We start from the raw sequence: 22,114 nt of genomic DNA on the forward strand, positions 1-22,114 counted from the left end.
CTATCAGGTTTTGATTTGTCAAGTTTACTGAATTTTTACTCAATTAGTTTTGATCTGTCAGGTTTTGAACTTTTGATCTGTCAAGTTGATGTTCAGGTTTTGATTCCTAGACACACAAGTTTACTGAGTTTTTACTCAATTAGTTTGAGATTGTCATGCTTCCTAGTCAAAACTGTCATGGTTTTATCTTATCTTACTGGATAGTGGCATGTTTATCTCAAGCATATGTTCAGGCAAATTTACAGTTATACAGTCAAGCATATTGTATGTTCATCTCAAGCTAACAGTAGTTGAACATTGGAGATCAAAGCATACTGTATGCCCAATGCTGTTTCAATGTGTGGTTGCTCTCTAGAATTCCATGGCTAACAGTAGTTTTAAAATCATCAAGGGTGCATCTGTACTCGTCTAGCAAGCTCAGCTGAGATCAACGGAAGCAGTATCCGTACTCGTACTCCATTCCTCTGCACCAAGTCCTGCTCCAATCGCTGCACAGTCCAAGAGGACAAGAACAAAATCAGCTCAGCTGCTTGCTTCACTAGACAGAAATCAGTAGCTAGAAGACGGACCTGCGCTACCATGGGCGAGCGGGCAGCAGGAGCAGAAGCAGATGCGGCAGCGACGGCGCCGGTGCAGCGAAGAGGGCAGGTCCTCCATCATCAGGCCGCTAGTTCGAGGAGGGAAATGGCAGCGGCAAGACGAGCACGGGGCAGTGGCATGTGGCTGGAGCAAGTCTTCCCCATGCCGTGGTCGTCTTCCCCACGCCGTCGACTTCCGCAGCAGCTGCTCGGGGTCTGGAGGAGGAACTGGTGGATGAGGAGCTCGAGGACGAGGAGCTCGAGGATCTTCCATGCCTCCAGATCAAGCCCCAACTCCCTCCAAGACATGAGCGCCGCCGCCGGAGCTGGGAAGTCGCGGGCTTTGCAGAAAAGGGGATCCTTCCCTCTGGATCTCCTGGTGCGAAGGAAGAGAAGCGGCGAGACGAGGGGGAGGAGGCGGCCGGCGCGTGGCGAGGCGACGGAGAAGGCGGAGGGGCGGCAGAGTAGGCGGCAAGGCGGCGGAGCAGGCCGCCGGCGCGTGGCGAGGCGATGGAGCAGGCGCGATGGGCTGCGTGGCTTGTCGGAAGAAAGGGGAGGGGATTTTTGTAAAATGTCGGCGGAGACAACTTTTTCTGGACGGAGGGAGTATATTCCAACAATGGGCCTCCTCAAGTGCCCTAGGTCTTCATGAGCAAGCAAGTTGGATGCACACCCACTAGTTTCTTTTGTTGAGCTTTCATACATTTATAGCTCTAGTGCATCCGTTGCATGGCAATCCATACTCCTTGCATTAATATAAATCGGTGGGCATCTCCATAGCCCATTGATTAGCCTCGTTGATGTGAGACTTTCTCCTTTTTATCTTCTCCACATAACCCTCCTCATTATTCTATTCCACCCATAGTGCTATATCCATGGCTCGCGCTCATGTATTGCGTGAAAGTTTTGAAGGAAATATGCCCTAGAGGCAATAATAAAGTTATTATTTATTTCCTTATAATCATGATAAATGTTTATTATTCATGCTAGAATTGTATTAACCGGAAACATAATACATGTGTGAATACATAGACAAACAAAGTGTCACTAGTATGCCTCTACTTGACTAGCTCGTTAATCAAAGATGGTTATGTTTCCTAACCATGAACAATGAGTTGTTATTTGATTAACGGGATCACATCATTAAGAGAATGATCTGATTGACATGACCCATTCCATTAGCTTAGAACCCGATCGTTTAGTATGTTGCTATTGCTTTCTTCATGACTTATACATGTTCTTATAACTATGAGATTATGCAACTCCCGTTTACCAGGAACACTTTGGGTACTACCAAACGTCACAATGTAACTGGGTGATTATAAAGGAGTACTACAGGTGTCTCCAAAGGTACATGTTGGGTTGGCGTATTTCGAGATTAGGTTTTGTCACTCCGATTGTCGGAGAGGTATCTCTGGGCCCTCTCGGTAATGCACATCACATAAGCCTTGCAAGCATTGCAACTAATGAGTTAGTTGCGGGATGATGTATTACAGAACGAGTAAAGAGACTTGCCGGTAACGAGATTGAACTAGGTATTGGATACCGACGATCGAATCTCGGGCAAGTAACATACCGATGACAAAGGGAACAACGTATGTTGTTATGCGGTCTAACCAATAAAGATCTTCATAGAATATGTAGGAGCCAATATGGGCATCCAGGTCCTGCTATTGGTTATTGACCGGAGACGTGTCTCGGTCATGTCTACATTGTTCTCGAACCCGTAGGGTCCGCACGCTTAAGGTTACGATGACAGTTATATTATGAGTTTATGCATTTGATGTACCGAAGGTTGTTTGGAGTCCCGGATGTGATCACGGACATGACAAGGAGTCTCTAAATGGTCGAGACGTAAAGATTGATATATTGGAAGCCTATGTTTGGATATCGGAAGTGTTCCGGGTGAAATCGGGATTTTACCGGAGTACCGGGAAGGTTACCGGAACCCCCCGGGAGCTAAATGGGCCATGATGGGCCTTAGTGGAAAAGAGAAGAGGCAGCCCTACATGGGCTGCGCACCTCCCCCTTCCCCTAGTCCTATTAGGACTAGGAGAGGTGGTCGGCCCCCTCTCTCTCTTTTCCCCCTCCGCGAATCCTATCCCAACTAGGATTGGGGGGGGAATCCTACTCCCAGAGGGAGTAGGACTCTCCTGGCGCGCCACACCTTGGCCGGCCAGCCTCCCCCTCTAGTCCTTTATATACTGAGGCAGAGGCACCCTAGAACACACAAGTTGATCCACGTGATCTATTCCTTAGCCGTATGCGGCGCCCCCAGCCACCATAGTCCTCGATAATACTGTAGCGGAGTTTAGGCGAAGCCCTGCTGCTGTAGTACATCAAGATCGTCACCACGCCGTCGTGCTGACGGAACTCTTCCCCGACACTTTGCTGGATCGGAGTCCGGGGATCGTCATCGAGCTGAACGTGTGCTCGAACTCGGAGGTGCCGTAGTTTCGGTGCTTGATCGGTTGGATCGTGAAGACGTACGACTACTTCCTCTACGTTGTGTCAACGCTTCTGCAGTCGGTCTGCGTGGGTACGTAGACAGCACTCTCCCCTCTTGTTGCTATGCATCACATGATCTTGCGTGTGCGTAGGAATTTTTTTGAAATTACTACGAAACCCAATAGTGGCATCCGAGCCTAGGTTATTTATGTTGATGTTATATGCACGAGTAGAACACAAGTGAGTTGTGGGCGATATAAGTCATACTGCCTACCAGCATGTCATACTTTGGTTCGGCGGCATTGTTGGACGAGACGACCCGGACCAACATTACGCGTACGCTTACGCGAGACCGGTTCCCCCGACGTGCTTTGCACATAGGTGGCTTGTGGGCGACTGTCTCTCCAACTTTAGTTGAACCAAGTATGGCTACGCCCGGTCCTTGCGAAGGTTAAAACGGAGTCTATTTAACAAACTATCATTGTGGTTTTGATGCGTAGGTGAGATTGGTTCTTGCTTAAGCCCGTAGCAGCCACGTAAAACTTGCAACAACAAAGTAGAGGACGTCTAACTTGTTTTTGCAGGGCATGTTGTGATGTGATATGGTCAAGACATGATGCTGAATTTTATTGTATGAGATGATCATGTTTTGTAACCGAGTTATCGGCAACTGGCAGGAGCCTTATGGTTGTCGTTTTATTATATGCAATGAAATCGCGATGTAATGCTTTACTTTATTACTAAGCGGTAGTGATAGTCGTGGAAGCACAAGCTTGGCGAGACGACAACGATGCTACGATGGAGATCAAGGTGTCACGCCAGTGACGATGGTGATCACGACGGTGCTTCGGAGATGGAGATCACAAGCACAAGATGATGATGGCCATATCATATCACTTATATTGATTGCATGTGATGTTTATCCTTTTATGCATCTTATCTTGCTTTGATTGACGGTAGCATTATAAGATGATCTCTCACTAAATTATCAAGAAGTGTTCTCCCTGAGTATGCACCATTGCGAAAGTTCTTCGTGCTGAGACACCACGTGATGATCGGGTGTGATAGGTTCTACGTTCAAATACAACGGGTGCAAAACAGTTGCGCACGTGGAATACTCGGGTTATACTTGACGAGCCAAGCATATACAGATATGGCCTCGGGACACGGAGACCGAAAGGTCGAGCGTGAATCATATAGTAGATATGATCAACATAACGATGTTCACCATTGAAAACTACTCCATCTCACGTGATGATCGGTTATGGTTTAGTTGATTTGGATCACGTAATCACTTAGAGGATTAGAGGGATGTCTATCTAAGTGGGAGTTCTTTAATTAATTTGATTAACTGAACTTAAATTTATCATGAAACTTAGTACCTGATTAGTATCTTGCTTATTTATGTTTGATTGTAGATAGATGGCTTGTGCTGTTGTTCCGTTGAATTTTAATGCGTTCCTTGAGAAAGCAAAGTTGAAATATGATAGTAGCAATTACACGGACTGGGTCCGTAACTTGAGGATTATCCTCATTGCTGCACAGAAGAATTACGTCCTGGAAGCACCACTGGGTGCCAGGCCTGCTGCAGGAGCAACGCCGGATGTTATGAACGTCTGGCAGAGCAAAGCTGATGACTACTCGATAGTTCAGTGTGCCATGCTTTACGGCTTAGAATCGGGACTTCAACGACGTTTTGAACGTCATGGAGCATATGAGATGTTCCAGGAGTTGAAGTTAATATTTCAAGCAAATTCCCGGATTGAGAGATATGAAGTCTCCAATAAGTTCTATAGCTGCAAGATGGAGGAGAACAGTTCTGTCAGTGAGCATATGCTCAAAATGTCTGGGTATAATAATCACTTGATTCAATTGGGAGTTAATCTTCCAGATGATTGCGTCATTGAAAGAATTCTTCAATCACTGCCACCAAGCTACAAGAGCTTCGTGATGAACTATAATATGCAAGGGATGAACAAGACTATTCCCGAGCTCTTCGCGATGCTGAAAGCTGCGGAGGTAGAAATCAAGAAAGAGCATCAAGTGTTGATGGTCAACAAGACCACTAGTTTCAAGAAAAAGGGCAAAGGGAAGAAGAAGGGGAACTTCAAAAGGAACGACAAGCAAGTTGCTACTCAAGAGAAGAAACCCAAACCTGGACCTAAGCCTGAAACTGAGTGCTTCTATTGCAAGCAGACTGGTCACTGGAAGCGGAACTGCCCCAAGTATTTGGCGGATAAGAAGGATGGCAAGGTGAACAAAGGTATATGTGGTATACATGTTATTGATGTGTACCTTACTAATGCTCGCAGTAGCACCTGGGTATTTGATACTGGTTCTGTTGCTAATATTTGCAACTCGAAACAGGGACTACGGATCAAGCGAAGATTGGTTAAGGACGAGGTGACGATGCGCGTGGGAAACGGTTCCAAAGTCGATGTGATCGCAGTCGGCACGCTACCTCTATATCTACCTTCGGGATTAGTATTAGACCTAAATAATTGTTATTTGGTGCCAGCGTTAAGCATGAACATTATATCTGGATCTTGTTTGATGCGAGACGGTTATTCATTTAAATCAGAGAATAATGGTTGTTCTATTTATATGAGTAATATCTTTTATGGTCATGCACCCGAGTGGTCTATTCTTGTTGAATCTCGATAGTAGTAACACACATATTCATAATGTTGAAGCCAAAAGATGCAGAGTTGATAATGAGAGTGCAACTTATTTGTGGCACTGCCGTTTAGGTCATATCGGTGTAAAGCGCATGAAGAAACTCCATTCTGATGGACTTTTGGAACCACTTGATTATGAATCACTTGGTACTTGCGAACCGTGCCTCATGGGCAAGATGACCAAAACACCGTTCTCCGGTACTATGGAGAGAGCAACAGATTTGTTGGAAATCATACATACAGATGTATGTGGTCCGATGAATATTGAGGCTCGTGGCGGATATCGTTATTTTCTCACCTTCACAGATGATTTAAGCAGATATGGGTATATCTACTTAATGAAACATAAGTTTAAAACATTTGAAAAGTTCAAGGAATTTCAGAGTGAAGTTGAAAATCATCGTAACAAGAAAATAAAGTTTCTACGATCTGATCGTGGAGGAGAATATTTGAGTTACGAGTTTGGTGTACATTTGAAAAATTGTGGAATAGTTTCGCAACTCACGCCACCCGGAACACCACAGCGTAATGGTGTGTCCAAACGTCGTAATCGTACTTTACTAGATATGGTGCGATCTATGATGTCTCTTACTGATTTACCGCTATCGTTTTGGGGATACGCTCTAGAGACGGCCGCATTCACGTTAAATAGGTCACCATCAAAATCCATTGAGACGACGCCTTATGAACTATGGTTTGGCAAGAAACCAAAGTTGTCGTTTCTGAAAGTTTGGGGCTGCGATGCTTATGTGAAAAAGCTTCAACCTGATAAGCTCAAACCCAAATCGGAGAAATGTGTCTTCATAGGATATCCAAAGGAAACTATTGGATACACCTTCTATCACAGATCCGAAGGCAAGACTTTTGTTGCTAAATTCGGAAACTTTCTAGAGAAGGAGTTTCTCTCGAAAGAAGTGAGTGGGAGGAAAGTAGAACTTAACGAGGTAACTGTACCTACTCCCTTACTGGAAAGTAGTACATCACAGAAAACTGTTTCAGTGACACCTACACCAGTTAGTGAGGAAGCTAATGATAATGATCATGAAACTTCAGATCAAGATACTACTGAACCTCGTAGATCAACCAGAGTGAGATCCGCGCCAGAGTGGTACGGTAATCCTGTTCTGGAAATCATGCTACTAGATCATGATGAACCTGCGAACTATGAAGAAGCGATGGTGAGCCCAGATTCCGCAAAATGGCTTGAAGCCATGAAATCTGAGATGGGATCCATGTATGAGAACAAAGTATGGACTTGGTTGATTTGCCCAATGATCGGCAAGCAATTGAGAATAAATGGATCTTCAAGAAGAAGACTGACGCTGACGGTAATATTACTGTCTACAAAGCTCGACTTGTCGCAAAAGGTTTTCGGCAAGTTCAAGGGGTTGACTATGATGAGACCTTCTCACCTGTAGCGATGCTTAAGTCTGTCCGAATCATGTTAGCAATTGCCGCATTTTATGATTATGAAATTTGGCAAATGGATGTCAAAACTGCATTCCTGAATGGATTTCTGGAAGAAGAGTTGTATATGATGCAACCAGAAGGTTTTGTCGATCCAAAGGGAGCTAACAAAGTGTGCAAGCTCCAGCGATCCATTTATGGACTGGTGCAAGCCTCTCGGAGTTGGAATAAACGCTTTGATAGTGTGATCAAAGCATTTGGTTTTATACAGACTTTCGGTGAAGCCTGTATTTACAAGAAAGTGAGTGGGAGCTCTATAGCATTTCTGATATTATATGTGGATGACATATTACTGATTGGAAATGATATAGAATTTCTGGATAGCATAAAGGGATACTTGAATAAGAGTTTTTCAATGAAAGACCTCGGTGAAGCTGCTTACATATTAGGCATAAAGATCTACAGAGATAAATCAAAACGCTTAATTGGACTTTCACAAAGCACATACCTTGACAAGATTTTGAAGAAGTTCAAAATGGATCAAGCAAAGAAAGGGTTCTTGCCTGTGTTACAAGGTGTGAAATTGAGTAAGACTCAATGCCCGACCACTGCAGAAGATAGAGAGAATATGAAAGATGTTCCCTATGCATCAGCGATAGGATCTATCATGTATGCAATGCTGTGTACCAGACCTGATGTATGCCTTGCTATAAGTCTAGCAGGGAGGTACCAAAGTAATCCAGGAGTGGATCACTGGACAGCGGTCAAGAACATCCTGAAATACCTGAAAAGGACTAAGGATATGTTTCTCGTATATGGAGGTGACAAAGAGCTCGTCGTAAATGGTTACCTTGATGCAAGCTTTGACACTGATCCGGACGATTCTAAATCGCAAACCGGATACGTGTTTACATTAAACGGTGGAGCTGTCAATTGGTGCAGTTCTAAACAAAGCGTCGTAGCGGGATCTACATGTGAAGCGGAGTACATAGCTGCTTCGGAAGCAGCGAACGAAGGAGTCTGGATGAAGGAGTTCATATCCGATCTAGGTGTCATACCTAGTGCATCGGGTCCAATGAAAATCTTTTGTGACAATACTGGTGCAATTGCCTTGGCAAAGGAATCCAGATTTCACAAGAGAACCAAGCACATCAAGAGACGCTTTAATTCCATCCGGGATCTAGTCCAGGTGGGAGACATAGAGATTTGCAAGATACATACGGATCTGAATGTTGCAGACCCGTTGACTAAGCCTCTACCACGAACAAAACATGATCAGCACCAAGGCTCCATGGGTGTTAGAATCATTACGGTGTAATCTAGATTATTGACTCTAGTGCAAGTGGGAGACTGAAGGAAATATGCCCTAGAGGCAATAATAAAGTTATTATTTATTTCCTTATAATCATGATAAATGTTTATTATTCATGCTAGAATTGTATTAACCGGAAACATAATACATGTGTGAATACATAGACAAACAAAGTGTCACTAGTATGCCTCTACTTGACTAGCTCGTTAATCAAAGATGGTTATGTTTCCTAACCATGAACAATGAGTTGTTATTTGATTAACGGGATCACATCATTAAGAGAATGATCTGATTGACATGACCCATTCCATTAGCTTAGCACCCGATCATTTAGTATGTTGCTATTGCTTTCTTCATGACTTATACATGTTCCTATAACTATGAGATTATGCAACTCCCGTTTACCGGAGGAACGCTTTGGGTACTACCAAACGTCACAACGTAACTGGGTGATTATAAAGGAGTACTACAGGTGTCTCGAAAGGTACATGTTGGGTTGGCGTATTTCGAGATTAGGTTTTGTCACTCCGATTGTCGGAGAGGTATCTCTGGGCCCTCTCGGTAATGCACATCACATAAGCCTTGCAAGCATTGCAACTAATGAGTTAGTTGCGGGATGATGTATTACAGAACGAGTAAAGAGACTTGCCGGTAACGAGATTGAACTAGGTATTGGATACCGACGATCGAATCTCGGGCAAGTAACATACCGATGACAAAGGGAACAACGTATGTTGTTATGCGGTCTGACCGATAAAGATCTTCATAGAATATGTAGGAGCCAATATGGGCATCCAGGTCCCGCTATTGGTTATTGACCGGAGACGTGTCTCGGTCATGTCTACATTGTTCTCGAACCCGTAGGGTCCGCACGCTTAAGGTTACGATGATAGTTATATTATGAGTTTATGCATTTTGATGTACCGAAGGTTGTTCGGAGTCCCGGATGTGATCACGGACATGACAAGGAGTCTCGAAATGGTCGAGACGTAAAGATTGATATATTGGAAGCCTATGTTTGGATATCGGAAGTGTTCCGGGTGAAATCGGGATTTTACCGGAGTACCGGGAAGGTTACCGGAACCCCCGGGGAGCTAAATGGACCATGATGGGCCTTAGTGGAAAAGAGAAGAGGCAGCCCTACATGGGCTGCGCGCCTCCCCGTTCCCCTAGTCCTATTAGGACTAGGAGAGGTGGCCGTCCCCCTCTCTCTCTTTTCCCCCTCCGCGAATCCTATTCCAACTAGGATTGGGGGGGGAATCCTACTCCCAGAGGGAGTAGGACTCTCCTGGCGCGCCACACCTTGGCCGGCCAGCCTCCCCCCTCTAGTCCTTTATATACTGAGGCAGAGGCACCCTAGAACACACAAGTTGATCCACGTGATCTATTCCTTAGCCGTGTGCGGCGCCCCCAGCCACCATAGTCCTCGATAATACTGTAGCGGAGTTTAGGCGAAGCCCTGCTGCTATAGTACATCAAGGTCGTCACCACGCCGTCGTGCTGACGAAACTCTTCCCCGACACTTTTCTGGATCAGAGTCCGGGGATTGTCATCGAGCTGAACGTGTGCTCGGACTCGGAGGTGCCGTAGTTTCGGTGCTTGATCGGTTGGATCGTGAAGACGTACGACTACTTCCTCTACGTTGTGTCAACGCTTCCGCAGTCGGTCTGCGTGGGTACGTAGACAACACTCTCCCCTCTCGTTGCTATGCATCACATGATCTTGCGTGTGCGTAGGAATTTTTTTGAAATTACTACGAAACCCAACAAGTTTATAGGTTTGAGATTACTAAAGTATGAAACAATTGCTTGGCTTGTCATCGGGGTTGTGCATGATGAGAGCATTCTTGTGTGATGAAAATGAAACATGACTAAACTATATGATTTTGTAGGGATGAACTTTCTTTGGCCATGTTATTTCGAGAAGACATAATTGCTTAGTTAGTATGCTTGAAGTATTATCATTTTTATGTCAATATGAACTTTTGTCTTGAATCTTATGGATCTGAATATTCATACCACAATTAAGAAGAATCACATTGAAATTATGCCAAGTAGCACTCCGCATCAAAAATTCTGTTTTTATCATTTACCTACTCGAGGACGAGCAGGAATTAAGCTTGGGGATGCTGATACGTCTCCAACATATCTATAATTTTTTATTGCTCCATGCTATATTATCTACTGTTTTGAATGTTTATGGGCTTTATTATACACTTTTGTATCATTTTGGGACTAACCTATTAACCCAGAGCCCAGTGCCAGTTTCTGTTTTTACCCTGTTTTAGGGTTTCGAAGAAAAGGAAAATCAAACGGAGTCCAATTGACCTGAAACTTCACGGAACTCATTTTTGGAAGGAAAGAAGCCCAGAAGACTTGGAGTGCACGTCGGGGGATCTGCGAGGAGGTCACGAGGCAGGGGGGTGCGCCCTCCACCCTCGTGAGCCCCTCGTGGCCCCCCTGACATACTTCTTCCGCCTATATATCTCCATATACCCTAAAAACATCCGTGAGCATAATAGATTGGGAGTTCTGCCGCCAGAAGCCTCTGTAGCCACCGAAAGCCAATCTAGACCCGTTCCGGCACTCTGCCGGAGGGGGCAATCCTTCTCCGGTGGCCATCTTCATCATCCCGGTGCTCTCCATGACGAGGAGGGAGTAGTTCTCCCACGGGGCTGAGGGTATGTACCAGTAGCTATGTGTTTGATCTCTCGCTCTCGTGTTCTTGAGATGATACGATCTTGATGTATCGCGAGCTTTGCTATTATATTTGGATCCTATGATGTTTCTTCCCCCCTCTACTCTTTTGTAATGAATTGAGTTTCCCCTTTGAAGTAATCTTATCGGATTGAGTCTTTAAAGATTTGAGAACACTAGATATATGTCTTGCCGTGGATATCTATGGTGACAATTGGATATCACGTGATTCACTTGATGTATGTTTTGGTGATCAACTTGCGGGTTCCGCCCATGAACCTATGCATAGGGGTTGGCACACGTTTTCGTCGTGATTCTCCGGTAGAACTTTGGGGCACTCTTTGAGGTCCTTTGTGTTGGTTGAATAGATGAATCTGAGATTGTGTGACGCATATCGTATAATCATACCCACGGATACTTGAGGTGACATTGAAGTATCTAGGTGACATTAGGGTTTTGGTTGATTTGTGTCTTAAGATGTTATTCTAGTACGAACTCTAGGGCTGTTTGTGACACTTATAGGAATAGCCCAACTGATTTATTGGAAAGAATAACTTTGAGGTGGTTTCATACCCTACCATAATCTCTTCGTTCGTTCTCCGCTATTAGTGACTTTGGAGTGACTCTTTGTTGCATGTTGAGGGATAGTTATGTGATCCAATTATGATATTATTACTGAGGGAACTTACACTAGCGAAAGTATGAATCCTAGGCCTTGTTTCCTAGCATTGCAATACCGTTTACGCTCACTTTTACCATCAGTTACCTTGCTGTTTTTATAATTTCAGATTACAAAAAACCTTTATCTACTATCCATATACCACTTGTCTTACCATCTCTTCGCCGAACTAGTGCACCTATACAATTTACCATTGTATTGGGTGTGTTGGGGACACAAGAGACTCTTTGTTATTTGGTTGCAGGGTTGCTTGAGAGAGACCATTTTCATCTTACGCCTCCTACGGATTGATAAACCTTAGGTCATCCACTTGAGGGAAATTTGCTAGAAGGTTGTGTAGTAGAGCACATTATTCTTTTAGTTAGCGGTTTTTCTTTCCAGGTTCACTTGTCATTTTCCGGACATTTTTATTTGGTTTTTATTTTTCTTTCTTTTTTCCTTCCTTGTCTTCTTAAATAAGTTTTTTTTTCTTCTAATTTGCAAAGTTTCTTTTCCAAATCGATGAACCTTTTCCCAAATTCCATGAACCTTTTCTCAAAATGGACGAACTTTTTGAATTTGATGAACTTTTTTTTTGAAAATTGGTGAACTTTTTATGTTTTTTGTGAATATTTTTCAAATTTGAAGAACTTTTTCTCAATAAGATAAAATGTTTTTCAAAATCAGCGCATTTTTTTCAGAATCGATGAACTTAGTTTCAAATTGTATGGCATTTTTTAATTCATTGAACTTTTTTTCAATTTTGACGAATTTTTTCTTCAAATTGGATAACTTTTTAATTTTTTGATGAAAATTTTCCAATTTCCATGAACTTTTTCAAATTTATGATCTTTTTTTCCAAAATCGATGATTTTTTTAAAAATTTGTGAACATTTTCTCAAGACGATGAACATTTTTTGAAATCGATGAACTTGTTTTCAAATTGGATGAACATTTTTCAATTCGATGAACTTTTTTTTCAAAATCGACGAACTTTTTAAATTTTGATAATTTTTTCCAGATTTTATGAACTTTTCCAAATTTTGAATTTGTTTTCAAAATCAATATATTTTTTGAAAATTTGCGAACTTTTTCTTGAGATGATAAACTTTTTTGAATCAATGAACTCTTTTCAAAACTGAAAATTGGATGAACATTTTTCAATTCTATGAACTTTTTTTTTCAAATTCGATGAACATTTTTTTCAAATTTGATAAAACTTTTAAAATTTTGATGAAGTTTTTCAAATTTTTGTATTTTTTTCAAAATCAATGAACATTTTTTTAATTTGTGAACTTTTTTCTCGAGATGTTGAACTTTTTTCATTTCCACAAACTCTTTCGAATTTCTATGAACCTTATTTTCATATTCATACCTGTGTTCAGTATTTTTAAGAATTCTATTTTGAATGTATACTTTCTTTTGAAAATAAGTTATACTGGACATATATACTCCTTCTATTCCAAATAAGTGACTCAATTTTGTACTAACTTTTACAAAGTTGAGTTACTTATTTTTGACTCAACTTTGTACTAACTTTTAAAATAGACCTTTTTCCTATTTGTGATCAATGAAATGACTTCAACCTGGTGGTTACGAGCGAAAACTCTCGACGCTCTCGCTCAGACATCAAATTCCGGTATTCGTGAATAGCAACTGGAAGAAGCCTTTGATTTTTTTTCTATGTTTGAGAACAAATTGTTAACGATGTTTTGATGGGCCATGGCCCACTGCTGGTCGCTGTAGGCGTCGCTTCTCCAACGGGCGCCTACATCGCCAACTAGGAGCTCCTCTACGTTTGTCCTATTAAAGATAGTTTTAAGATAGATGGGGTATTAGTAAGGCTAGCTTGTCATTTTTCCTAACAAAGTGAAAGTTTGGCCCATAAAGGCCAGTCTTTAGCCTAACTTGAAACTTCCAATTATGTGACATCAAAAGAGAAACCCCAAAGTCGGGGCACACTAAAAAAACTAAGCTACAACTTTTTACTGGAGGAATTAGGAAGCTTCAGAGCATCTACAACTAGCATACCAAATTTGGCACCTTATACGTCCACGAACGTGTAAGCAGACAGTGACCGGCCAATTCTCAAATTGCCGCGTCCAAAGCCGTATACCTCATATCTGGTACCCTAAATCCATAATACGCATGCAACATGAAACTAAACTATGTAGATTGTCAACAAAACAAAAATGAACATTGAACAAACAGACATAGAAATCAACAACATACGGACATAGAAATATGTATATCCGAACATAGACCAAAAGAGTACCACAATTTTAAACTAAATTTACTAACAAATAGAAATAAAGACGGGCAAGTTCTTCGCCACTTCCTCGCCGACCTTTTGTCCTTCCTGTCACCGATGCTGCTGTAGGCTTCGTCGGCAGGAGGTGCGTCGTTGGAGCCGTTAGTGACGTTGGAGGAGGATGAGGAGTCGATGAAGCTGACCATGCTCCGGATGGCAAGGTCTTGCTGCCTTTTGAGCTTCGTCACCTCCGCGGCTTCTTCGTCGCTCCCGCACGAACTGCTCCAGACCTAGCGGGAGGGTCTTTGCATTTTTTGACGGAGTCGACGGCCGTCCATCTCCTCCATCGTCAATGAACGGCAGTAGACAGCTGTGAGAAGCTGCTCCTCCTCATCGGGCAGCACCTGCAACCCACGGCGATGGCGGGAGGACTGTGCAGCTGCCTCCGACGTCGCTGATCTCTTCCTAGTCCCCCGCCTCTTGCGGCGGGCGGCGCACGCCTTCGATTCGGGTGTGCGCTCCAGCAGCGCCAGCGCTCAGCGGAGCGGGCACTAACACCCGCCACTACCTGCGGAGCAGCGAACGGAGGATGAGGAGGGTGGCGGGCCAGTGACACGGAGAGGTACGCGGTGCGGGACGGGCCCGCTTCGGCATTGGCATTGCGGTGGCGGGCGACAGGGAACGGAGCAAGGCTTGTGCTTCCGCCCGTGTCCACCCGGGAACACTGTAGTGCAATGCGGAGGGCCAGCTCCTCCTCGCCGCCATCCGCCTTGCGGAGAAAGGTGTCTCACTCGTCGCCAGATCCCTCAGAATGGCTGTTGGTGCTGGATATCGTGGATGGAGATTGGGAGGGAAGCAAATTAAGGAGTGGAAGGAGGAGAGATGGAGAACGGTGCAACAGTGAAGTGTATGTATTATTTAAAAATATCCCAAACATGGCATAAATCATTATTTTATTAGAAATAGAAGTATAATGTATTATTTAAATATCCTAAATTTTTTATTTAAAAATTGCACTGTTCATGTCTTTCAGGTCGGATCGGGCTTGTGATTTTGAGGCCAGGCTTTGCAAAGCTCGTCCCGAACCAGGCCCGGACCGGAGAGGGTGCCCAGGTTTACCAATAGCTGCACGCTTTCACCGTTCACGTAATGCACTCTCGCAAAAAAAAAAAACGGCAACCAGCTGCGCTAACGCACCACTTGCTGCTCCACTACGAATGGTGCGCAACGCAGCCGGAGGCTCGGTGGACGCCGCCTTCCCTTTCCGCCCACACCACCTTGCGGCGGCACGGCATCCTTTGCCTCACCGGCCCGTACCCGTTTGTCGTGTGAGTGTAGGCAACACTATTATATACTGTATTTTTTTTGCGAAATGGCAACACTATATATTAGTATTACAGTATTGTCTCAATATATATATATATATATATATATATATATATATATATATAGTATATATGTGGATGAAAAGGCTTAACCAAAACGCCCGGTACGTACGTCGCTTCTAAGGCCTTGTACAATGGAAGATGCTTAGGGAAGGTGCTTAGAGAAATAAATCAGGCTTTTCTTAAGACCGGTGCTTATTTGTATATAATAGACGTTTAACTAAACGTCTCTTCTGTAAAAATAGTCACCGGTGCTTAAAAAACCCGGTTTATTTTTTTAAGTATCTCTCTAAGCACCTTTCATTGTACAAGGCCTAATTGTGATTTGATTGCTCCCGATCATGTGGTACTCTGTGTGGCTGTGTGCAAAAGCTTCGTCCGCATAGCTACTTCTAACTCTCTGTACTACCTGCACTTAAACTACTCCATCTTATTGGTTGCTCTGATCTTATAATCAGCTGGCTGGAACCTGCCGGGTTCACTTGTATTATCATTCTTCTATAATAATGTCTTTGTTGGGAGCATAGTTAAGGGATAACAACTGACTAGTACTACCATCTAATATGATTCGGAGGGTGCCATACATTCTAGATTAGATGCAAACTGCTCAAGCAACCTACTTGCAATGGTATAAGGTCCAAACAATGACTTACAAAAACAACATGAAATTATTCGACCTAACTTATTGTTATTCTCAAGATATACCGTTAAAATATGCTCCCTTCATTTTTATTTACTCCTTATGTTAGCTTTGACTGAAGTCAAACTTTATAAAGTTTGATCAAATTTGAAGAAAACAATATGAACATTTACAGTAATAAATTTATATGATGTGAAAATATATGCAACAATGAATCCAATGATATATATTTGGTGGTGTCTATGTTAATATATTTTTCTACAAACTTTTGAAAGTATATATAAAGTTTGACTTTAGACAAACCTAATATGCAGAGGAAATAAAAACAGAGGAACTACTAAATGTTCCAAAAATTTAAATATGGATGTTGGCATGAATTGAACTATGAAATCGTCATGGTAACACTCTGCTTACTAGTCGAAATCTTAGCTTGGCTCATGGTATTGATTTCATAGTTTAGAGTTTTAGAGTTTACAAATGATGAAATGATAACTTGCAAAGTTCATAAATTTGTAAAAGAAAAAAAATCATGTAAAAACTGGCAAAATTCAAACAATTTTATCTTGGTTTTTTATATGGGACACGCATGGTCATACCTTGATTAAATGCTCACACTTTGCAGCTACTCTACGATGAGTGCGGTGTTTCGTGGCCAGGCTCTTCTGCACCCGGTCAGAAAAAAGTCACAAAAAATAAAAATAAAAAACCAATTTTTATGCTTGGTAGAAAATTTATTGCGTGAGAGCCGCTCCAATTTTCAGATCATTTAGACATCTGAGTAGCTCTCAGAAAAAAGACAAATCAGGTCAAATAGTGCATGAACAGTAAACTTTTTTATAGATCCTGAATTTATCTTTTTTGCCGAGAGCTGCTCAGGTGTCCAAATGACTTGAAAATTAGAGCGGACCTCGCGCATCAAATTATTTACCATGCATTTTTTTGGAATTTTTTATTTTTTTCTAGTATTTGTTTTGATTTTTTCCTTCAGCGCGGGTGCAGATGAGTCTTGGCTTAGAAGTTGATTATCGCTCTATGACAAGTTTCCAAAGTAGTATTCTATGACTTTGAAGGTTCTAGCTTTCTCTCCCAATGCCCGTGAAGAATGTGCCATAGGAACGGCTTTGGGTCATGTACAAAACTAGCAGAAGGCCGTGAATCGCCACGAGCTAAAATCCTTAGATCAACAAAAGAAAGCCTACTATCCTTCCTTGGCATGATATAGATGTCCATATTTATGACATGAGACTAAGAGAGAAATGAAAATTGTTTCCAACGATGTGGGTTCAATGGGAGAACGAAAAAGAACGGCCATTCCGTTTGGGTTTGGCCGAACAACTAACAATTTTGTGCACCTGCATACGCAATCAGAGCATGATGCCCGCCAAGTTGCCCTAAACAAAACCCAAATGATTGCCCGCCAAGTTGAGCGTCAGCAGTACAGTACCTGCCCCCTCGGGGCTGCAAAATTTGAGGTGCACGTTTTAGGTGCCCCGAAGCGGCACCCCCTTTCTCGGAAGAGAAAACCGGATAAGCGCAAGGAGACAGAACGCCTGACTGACAGGCGGACCCGCGTCCAGTCTGGACTCTGGAGCAGGCGCGGCGGCCCAATCCAAAGTCCAACCACCGCCAGGCTACTCCTCCCTCCTCCCCCAGACCACGCGCGTTACGTTATTATTAGCAGCCACGTGGCTAATTGCCCGATTTAACCACCGATAATTCGGGCGCCTCGTCCCCCAGGCACCCACGTGTTCCCCGGCATCCCCCGCTGGCGCGTGGGCCCTCTTGACAGCCGGGCCCCGCTGGACCCACCTCACCGTGGGCAAATCGGCCACCGAAGCGAGTGCGAACAGGTGGGTCTTCTCCCAAATCCCATCGGAGATGCCCTTTGCCCCCTCTCCCAATCGGAGGCGCTTATTAATAAGACGTTAAAAACCCGCCGCGACACGGGACCGAGTAGCAGTAACGCGTTACGAAACAAAAACTTCAGGACAGGAAGAGGGAGGGAGAGAGCGAGCGAGGGAGGAGAGCGGCGAGGCTCCGTCCATGGCTGCGCCGGCGGAGGAGGCGTCCACGGCGCCGAGGAGCCTCCCCGAGGAGGAGGAGGAGGAGGAGGCGATGGCGGTGCTGGACTTCGACATGCTCTGCGCGTCCGTGGCCATGTCGGCGGAGAGGAGGAAGGGCGCCGGCATGGGGGAGGCGGCGGCGGCGTGCGCGGGCTCGGGCGCCGGAGAGGGGGCCGCCGGCGGAGGAGGGGTGCAGAGGATGTGGGAGGGGGACGTCGTGATTGATTGCTTGGAGGACCGGCGAATCGCGCTCGAGGCCGCCTGGTAGGTGGAGCTAACTCTTGGCCGCTCGTTTCATTCATCAAACCTGTATTGGTTGGTCCGGAAGGACCTGTTTTCGGTGGTTGCCACGGGGAAGCTTGGAGATTCTACTAGTACTAGCTTAGCTCAATCTTTCCATATTGATTTTCTGCGGATTTGGCCATAAACTGCGCTGCTGTATTTATGCCAACTCGATATGGAATACTAGTACTATTTGTCTCGCATGAATACTGCTTGTTTTGGCTGTGTGCATCATCATCATGAATTCATGATGCAGAGGCCGGGGTTTTCCCCTTTTCAGAAAAAAAATGGATACTGCTTGAAATGCCATCAGTGTTATCTAATTTAGCGATAGTCTCGTCATTTATTTGTTAGTTCTTCCTAGCTTCAATCGTGGAAGAAGAAAGGCCTTCGCCAAATAAAGGTCTTTGCCTAATTAGTGCTAGCTGTCCTTGGAGCATACTTCATCTCTGATGCAGACTCGCAGATGATTTATCATAAAATTTTACTCAAGGTTTAGTTTCTCTCTTGGACTTTAGGTTGGTTAACTCGAGTACCGGAAAGTATTTCCTAGCTTGAATCATGAATGAAAAATCAACATGTTTAATGTAAGTTAGTAGTATAGGGAACATTCCCCAACGAGAGGTCTTACCCCTTCTGAACTTCTGCCTTTGTTCTATTCGACTGTCTTTGAAAAAGATTCCATTTTCCTCTGCTGTACAACATATTTTAATGTGCAACTGTGATTAAACTTTTGGGGTTCTTCGCTTTAAAGTTCCTGTTTGCTTGCAACTACTTGCAGTTGCCCATGCTATAGGTTTGGCAAGAACATGCGGAGAGCCAATCTCGGATCTTGTTTCCTTCAGGTACAGATAATACCCTGAGCAACTTATGACCATGTCCCGTCCATTTCTTGCTTGTCATTTTTCTGTGCCAAACGTGTAGTCACATTGCTGTGTAGGTTACTTTATTTATGATGCTGCTGTTGGTAGGAAGTAGGAAACCGTTTGGTTGAGCTAGGCTCTTTATTATTCCAGTACCAAATGCAGAATTTCTTGTAGGTCAATCCTTTTAGAGTAAAAAAGTAGACTATTCTTGATATAGTTGCCTTGAAAAGTAACATCTTAACTTCTTAAATATGTGGAATATTTTTCTCAATTTATTCTAATAACAACTTCCTCCTAATGCTAGAGAGGTGGAATATTTTGTTAGAATGCCTCTTGCTAAATTTGTTGAAATGAATGCTTACTTCCATCTAAGTTGTTTAGTCAAAAATAGCAAAGCTGTCTTCTGACTAGTTATACAACAGAGAAGATAATGCATATGATGTTTGACTTGCCAATGTGAAAAGGATTTGCTTGGATAATTCTGTATTCTTTTGGGCTTAGACCTGGTCAACATGAAGGACATCCTGCCCTGTTCACATTGGCAAGTCAACCCTCTCGCAAGTATAACGTGCAGTGCCATTTCCTCCAACATAAACTAGGGATCATATTACTAGAACTTATCCTTTAGGGTATGCACAAGCTCAAAAAAAAGGGCAGGGTCATTCATGTTGACCAGATTGAAGCCCACAAGAAATTGACTTAGCATGACAAGTCATGCAAAGTGTGCCAAACAAATTAGTTGTCACGTATTTTGGTAAGGTTTCGCAAGAGTACGAGTTTATGTAGTCACAAACAGTTCTCTCATCTGTGGCAAGATGTGGGTATCAACCAAATGTGCTTTATCCTCCATGTCTGCCAATATGTGCTGATAAATTTGTGTTTTTCTCTGTTTTCCTGCCCTGTTGCGAAGTCTTTTTAGAATTATTACAACCATTGTTGTTTGCTGCAACATACTCTTGTTCCCATTGTATCTGACATTTTCAGTTTTACCATTGGCTTACTTGAGCTGTGTTGTTAAGCTCATGTTCTTTTAAGAACTCTTATTCACTCTTCTGATACAGTATGAAACTATTTCAGGCAATGGCTTACTTCATTTCATTAGTTGCTGTTCTGGTCAGCTTAATTGCCTTTTCTGTAACAAGGCATCATGTATATCTATATGTGGGACTTGGTTCTGTTCTCTTGATAGCAATCTACACCGGTTACTTCCGAAGAAGAATCAGGAAACTGTTCAATATCCGGGTAAGTATTTCTGAATTAGCGTTTTCAAATAAAGTATTCAGACAGATTACAGCTTACTAGTGCACTAGTGCTTAATGCAGTTGGCTGTGGTGCCTGTCTTCTCTTGAATCACAATTAATTCAAATCTGGGGCTTTAATCGAATGAACAATAACTGAAACTTGTTTTGAGTTAATATTGGTAGTTCGGCATACCCTTGCCAGTTTGTATGTGATGACTATTTTGCCAACTTCTGAATAGATATTAGTATATGTACTTTAATTCACGAATGATGGGGAGAGTAAGACATCTCATTGACCCTTTTGTGTGATTTCAGGGGACTGATGGCAGTCTAGATGACTGTGTTCTCCATCTGATATGTCCTTGTTGTACCCTGTGCCAGGTTATATACATTCAGACCACCTTGGAACCAAAAGTTCACTAATTTGTTTATTATTGATATATATTGGCCTCACAGTTGTCATTTTGAATAAGCAGGAGGCAAGAACTTTAGAGATGAATAATGTCCAGTGTGGTGTCTGGCACGGGCGGGGTGATACCATTTGTTTAGGAAGCAATGGTGAAGGAAACAAGGCCTTCGCTGCTCTACACAAATCACCATTTGTGCTTATAAAATCCCCTGAGTTGTGTGGCATGGACAGAATATCAGTTGGGCCTGATGAACATCAGCCGCTCGTCCCATCAGTGCAACCAGAGCAGGAGTAAGGAATTATTCTGTACCATGGCACAATTCGAAAAGAACAGGTGGATCTCTCGTGCGTGTTATCGAAAGGGGAAAAAAAGGGAAGAATCAGTGGATCCCTCTGCGATGAAATCATCAGCCCTGTGATTCTCTGCCTGTTTGTTGTATCAAGTCTGAAGAACTGGTTTGGCAGCAACCCATGTATGTTGATGGTGGGCGTAATTGGCCTGTTGTTGTAAACACCACAGCAATAATGTTCATCATGCACCGGATGTGCATATGTGTCATGATGCTCAGGGCTTATGTCTGAATCCAAGTGTAAAATTCTGTTGATGCAACGATAGTTGGCGAGATTGGGCATGAATGGAATCAAATGTTCTGCTTCTTTGATGTTGTTTCTTGTAAAACCCGCCTTCCATTTTTCTTTGCTAACATCATTTACCTTCTTTTTAACTCTGAGAATTGATAATTACATGTGTCAATCACATGGAAGATGCATGCTTTCATAGCACATAACAAAAGAGGGGATCAAAATTTTTGTGTTTATTTAGCTTACACAAATACACACGGCCGTGGAAGAAGCAATCCGGGAGACGATTCCATTCGCCAGTACACCTGCTGGAGGTTTCAGAACAGAAAAGAGCACATGACTTTGTTAGGATAAAGTGATGCATACTCACAATCATTCAGAAAAAGGTCAAGCCTTCTTTTCCAATGTATAAAGCCTTGCCAAGTTGCAATTGCAATAATACAAAGTAATGCGGTTGTCCTACATGCGGGATGACCTTTCAATTTCTTAATCAATCTGGGATAAGGGAGGAGGAAGCTCAGTGCTGGGCTTTGCACTAGTGTGCACCACCTTTGCCAAACCACTAGAATGTCTATACGTGTCTTGCATGTGCCCCACGGATTTGGCATCTTTTCTTGT

The 22,114-nt window shown here is 43.1% G+C and overlaps 2 protein-coding genes across 2 annotated transcripts; one reads left to right on the forward strand and one right to left on the reverse strand.

Moving 5' to 3' along the window:
* Window positions 1-417: 417 nt before the first annotated feature.
* On the reverse strand, window positions 418-14,234 carry LOC147984526 (uncharacterized). The gene is made up of 4 exons (XM_087541141.1): window positions 14,144-14,234; window positions 682-1,171; window positions 570-604; window positions 418-488 (listed from the first exon to the last, which is right to left on the reverse strand). Exons 1-4 carry the CDS (start codon window positions 14,232-14,234, stop codon window positions 418-420), a joined length of 687 nt encoding a protein of 228 aa, XP_087397267.1.
* Window positions 14,235-17,984: 3,750 nt separating this feature from the next.
* On the forward strand, window positions 17,985-21,576 carry LOC125536670 (PLAC8 family protein). Its single transcript, XM_048699919.2, has 5 exons — window positions 17,985-18,380; window positions 19,180-19,243; window positions 20,342-20,506; window positions 20,821-20,886; window positions 20,982-21,576. Exons 1-5 carry the CDS (start codon window positions 18,097-18,099, stop codon window positions 21,207-21,209), a joined length of 807 nt encoding a protein of 268 aa, XP_048555876.1. The 5' UTR covers window positions 17,985-18,096; the 3' UTR covers window positions 21,210-21,576.
* The last annotated feature ends 538 nt before the right edge of the window (window positions 21,577-22,114 follow it).

The sequence above is a fragment of the Triticum urartu genome, chromosome 2A (assembly GCF_056163025.1).
Source record: "Triticum urartu cultivar PI428250 chromosome 2A, HENAU_Tu73, whole genome shotgun sequence".
In the NCBI taxonomy this organism is placed as follows: Eukaryota; Viridiplantae; Streptophyta; class Magnoliopsida; order Poales; family Poaceae; genus Triticum; species Triticum urartu.

What these genes read in the sequence shown, in the direction of transcription:
- LOC125536670 (XM_048699919.2), top strand. Translation starts at nt 18,097, where the DNA reads ATGGCTGCGCCGGCGGAGGAGGCGTCCACGGCGCCGAGGAGCCTCCCC. An exon ending in GGAAACTGTTCAATATCCGG is followed by an intron (nt 20,507 to 20,820) that starts GTAAGTATTTCT and finishes GTGTGATTTCAG; the next exon opens with GGGACTGATGGCAGTCTAGA. An exon ending in CTTGTTGTACCCTGTGCCAG is followed by an intron (nt 20,887 to 20,981) that starts GTTATATACATT and finishes TTGAATAAGCAG; the next exon opens with GAGGCAAGAACTTTAGAGAT.
- LOC147984526 (XM_087541141.1), bottom strand. Translation starts at nt 14,234, where the DNA reads ATGGTCAGCTTCATCGACTCCTCATCCTCCTCCAACGTCACTAACGGC. An exon ending in CGAAGCCTACAGCAGCATCG is followed by an intron (nt 1,172 to 14,143) that starts GTGACAGGAAGG and finishes CCCTCCGTCCAG; the next exon opens with AAAAAGTTGTCTCCGCCGAC. An exon ending in GCTCGCCCATGGTAGCGCAG is followed by an intron (nt 489 to 569) that starts GTCCGTCTTCTA and finishes TGGACTGTGCAG; the next exon opens with CGATTGGAGCAGGACTTGGT.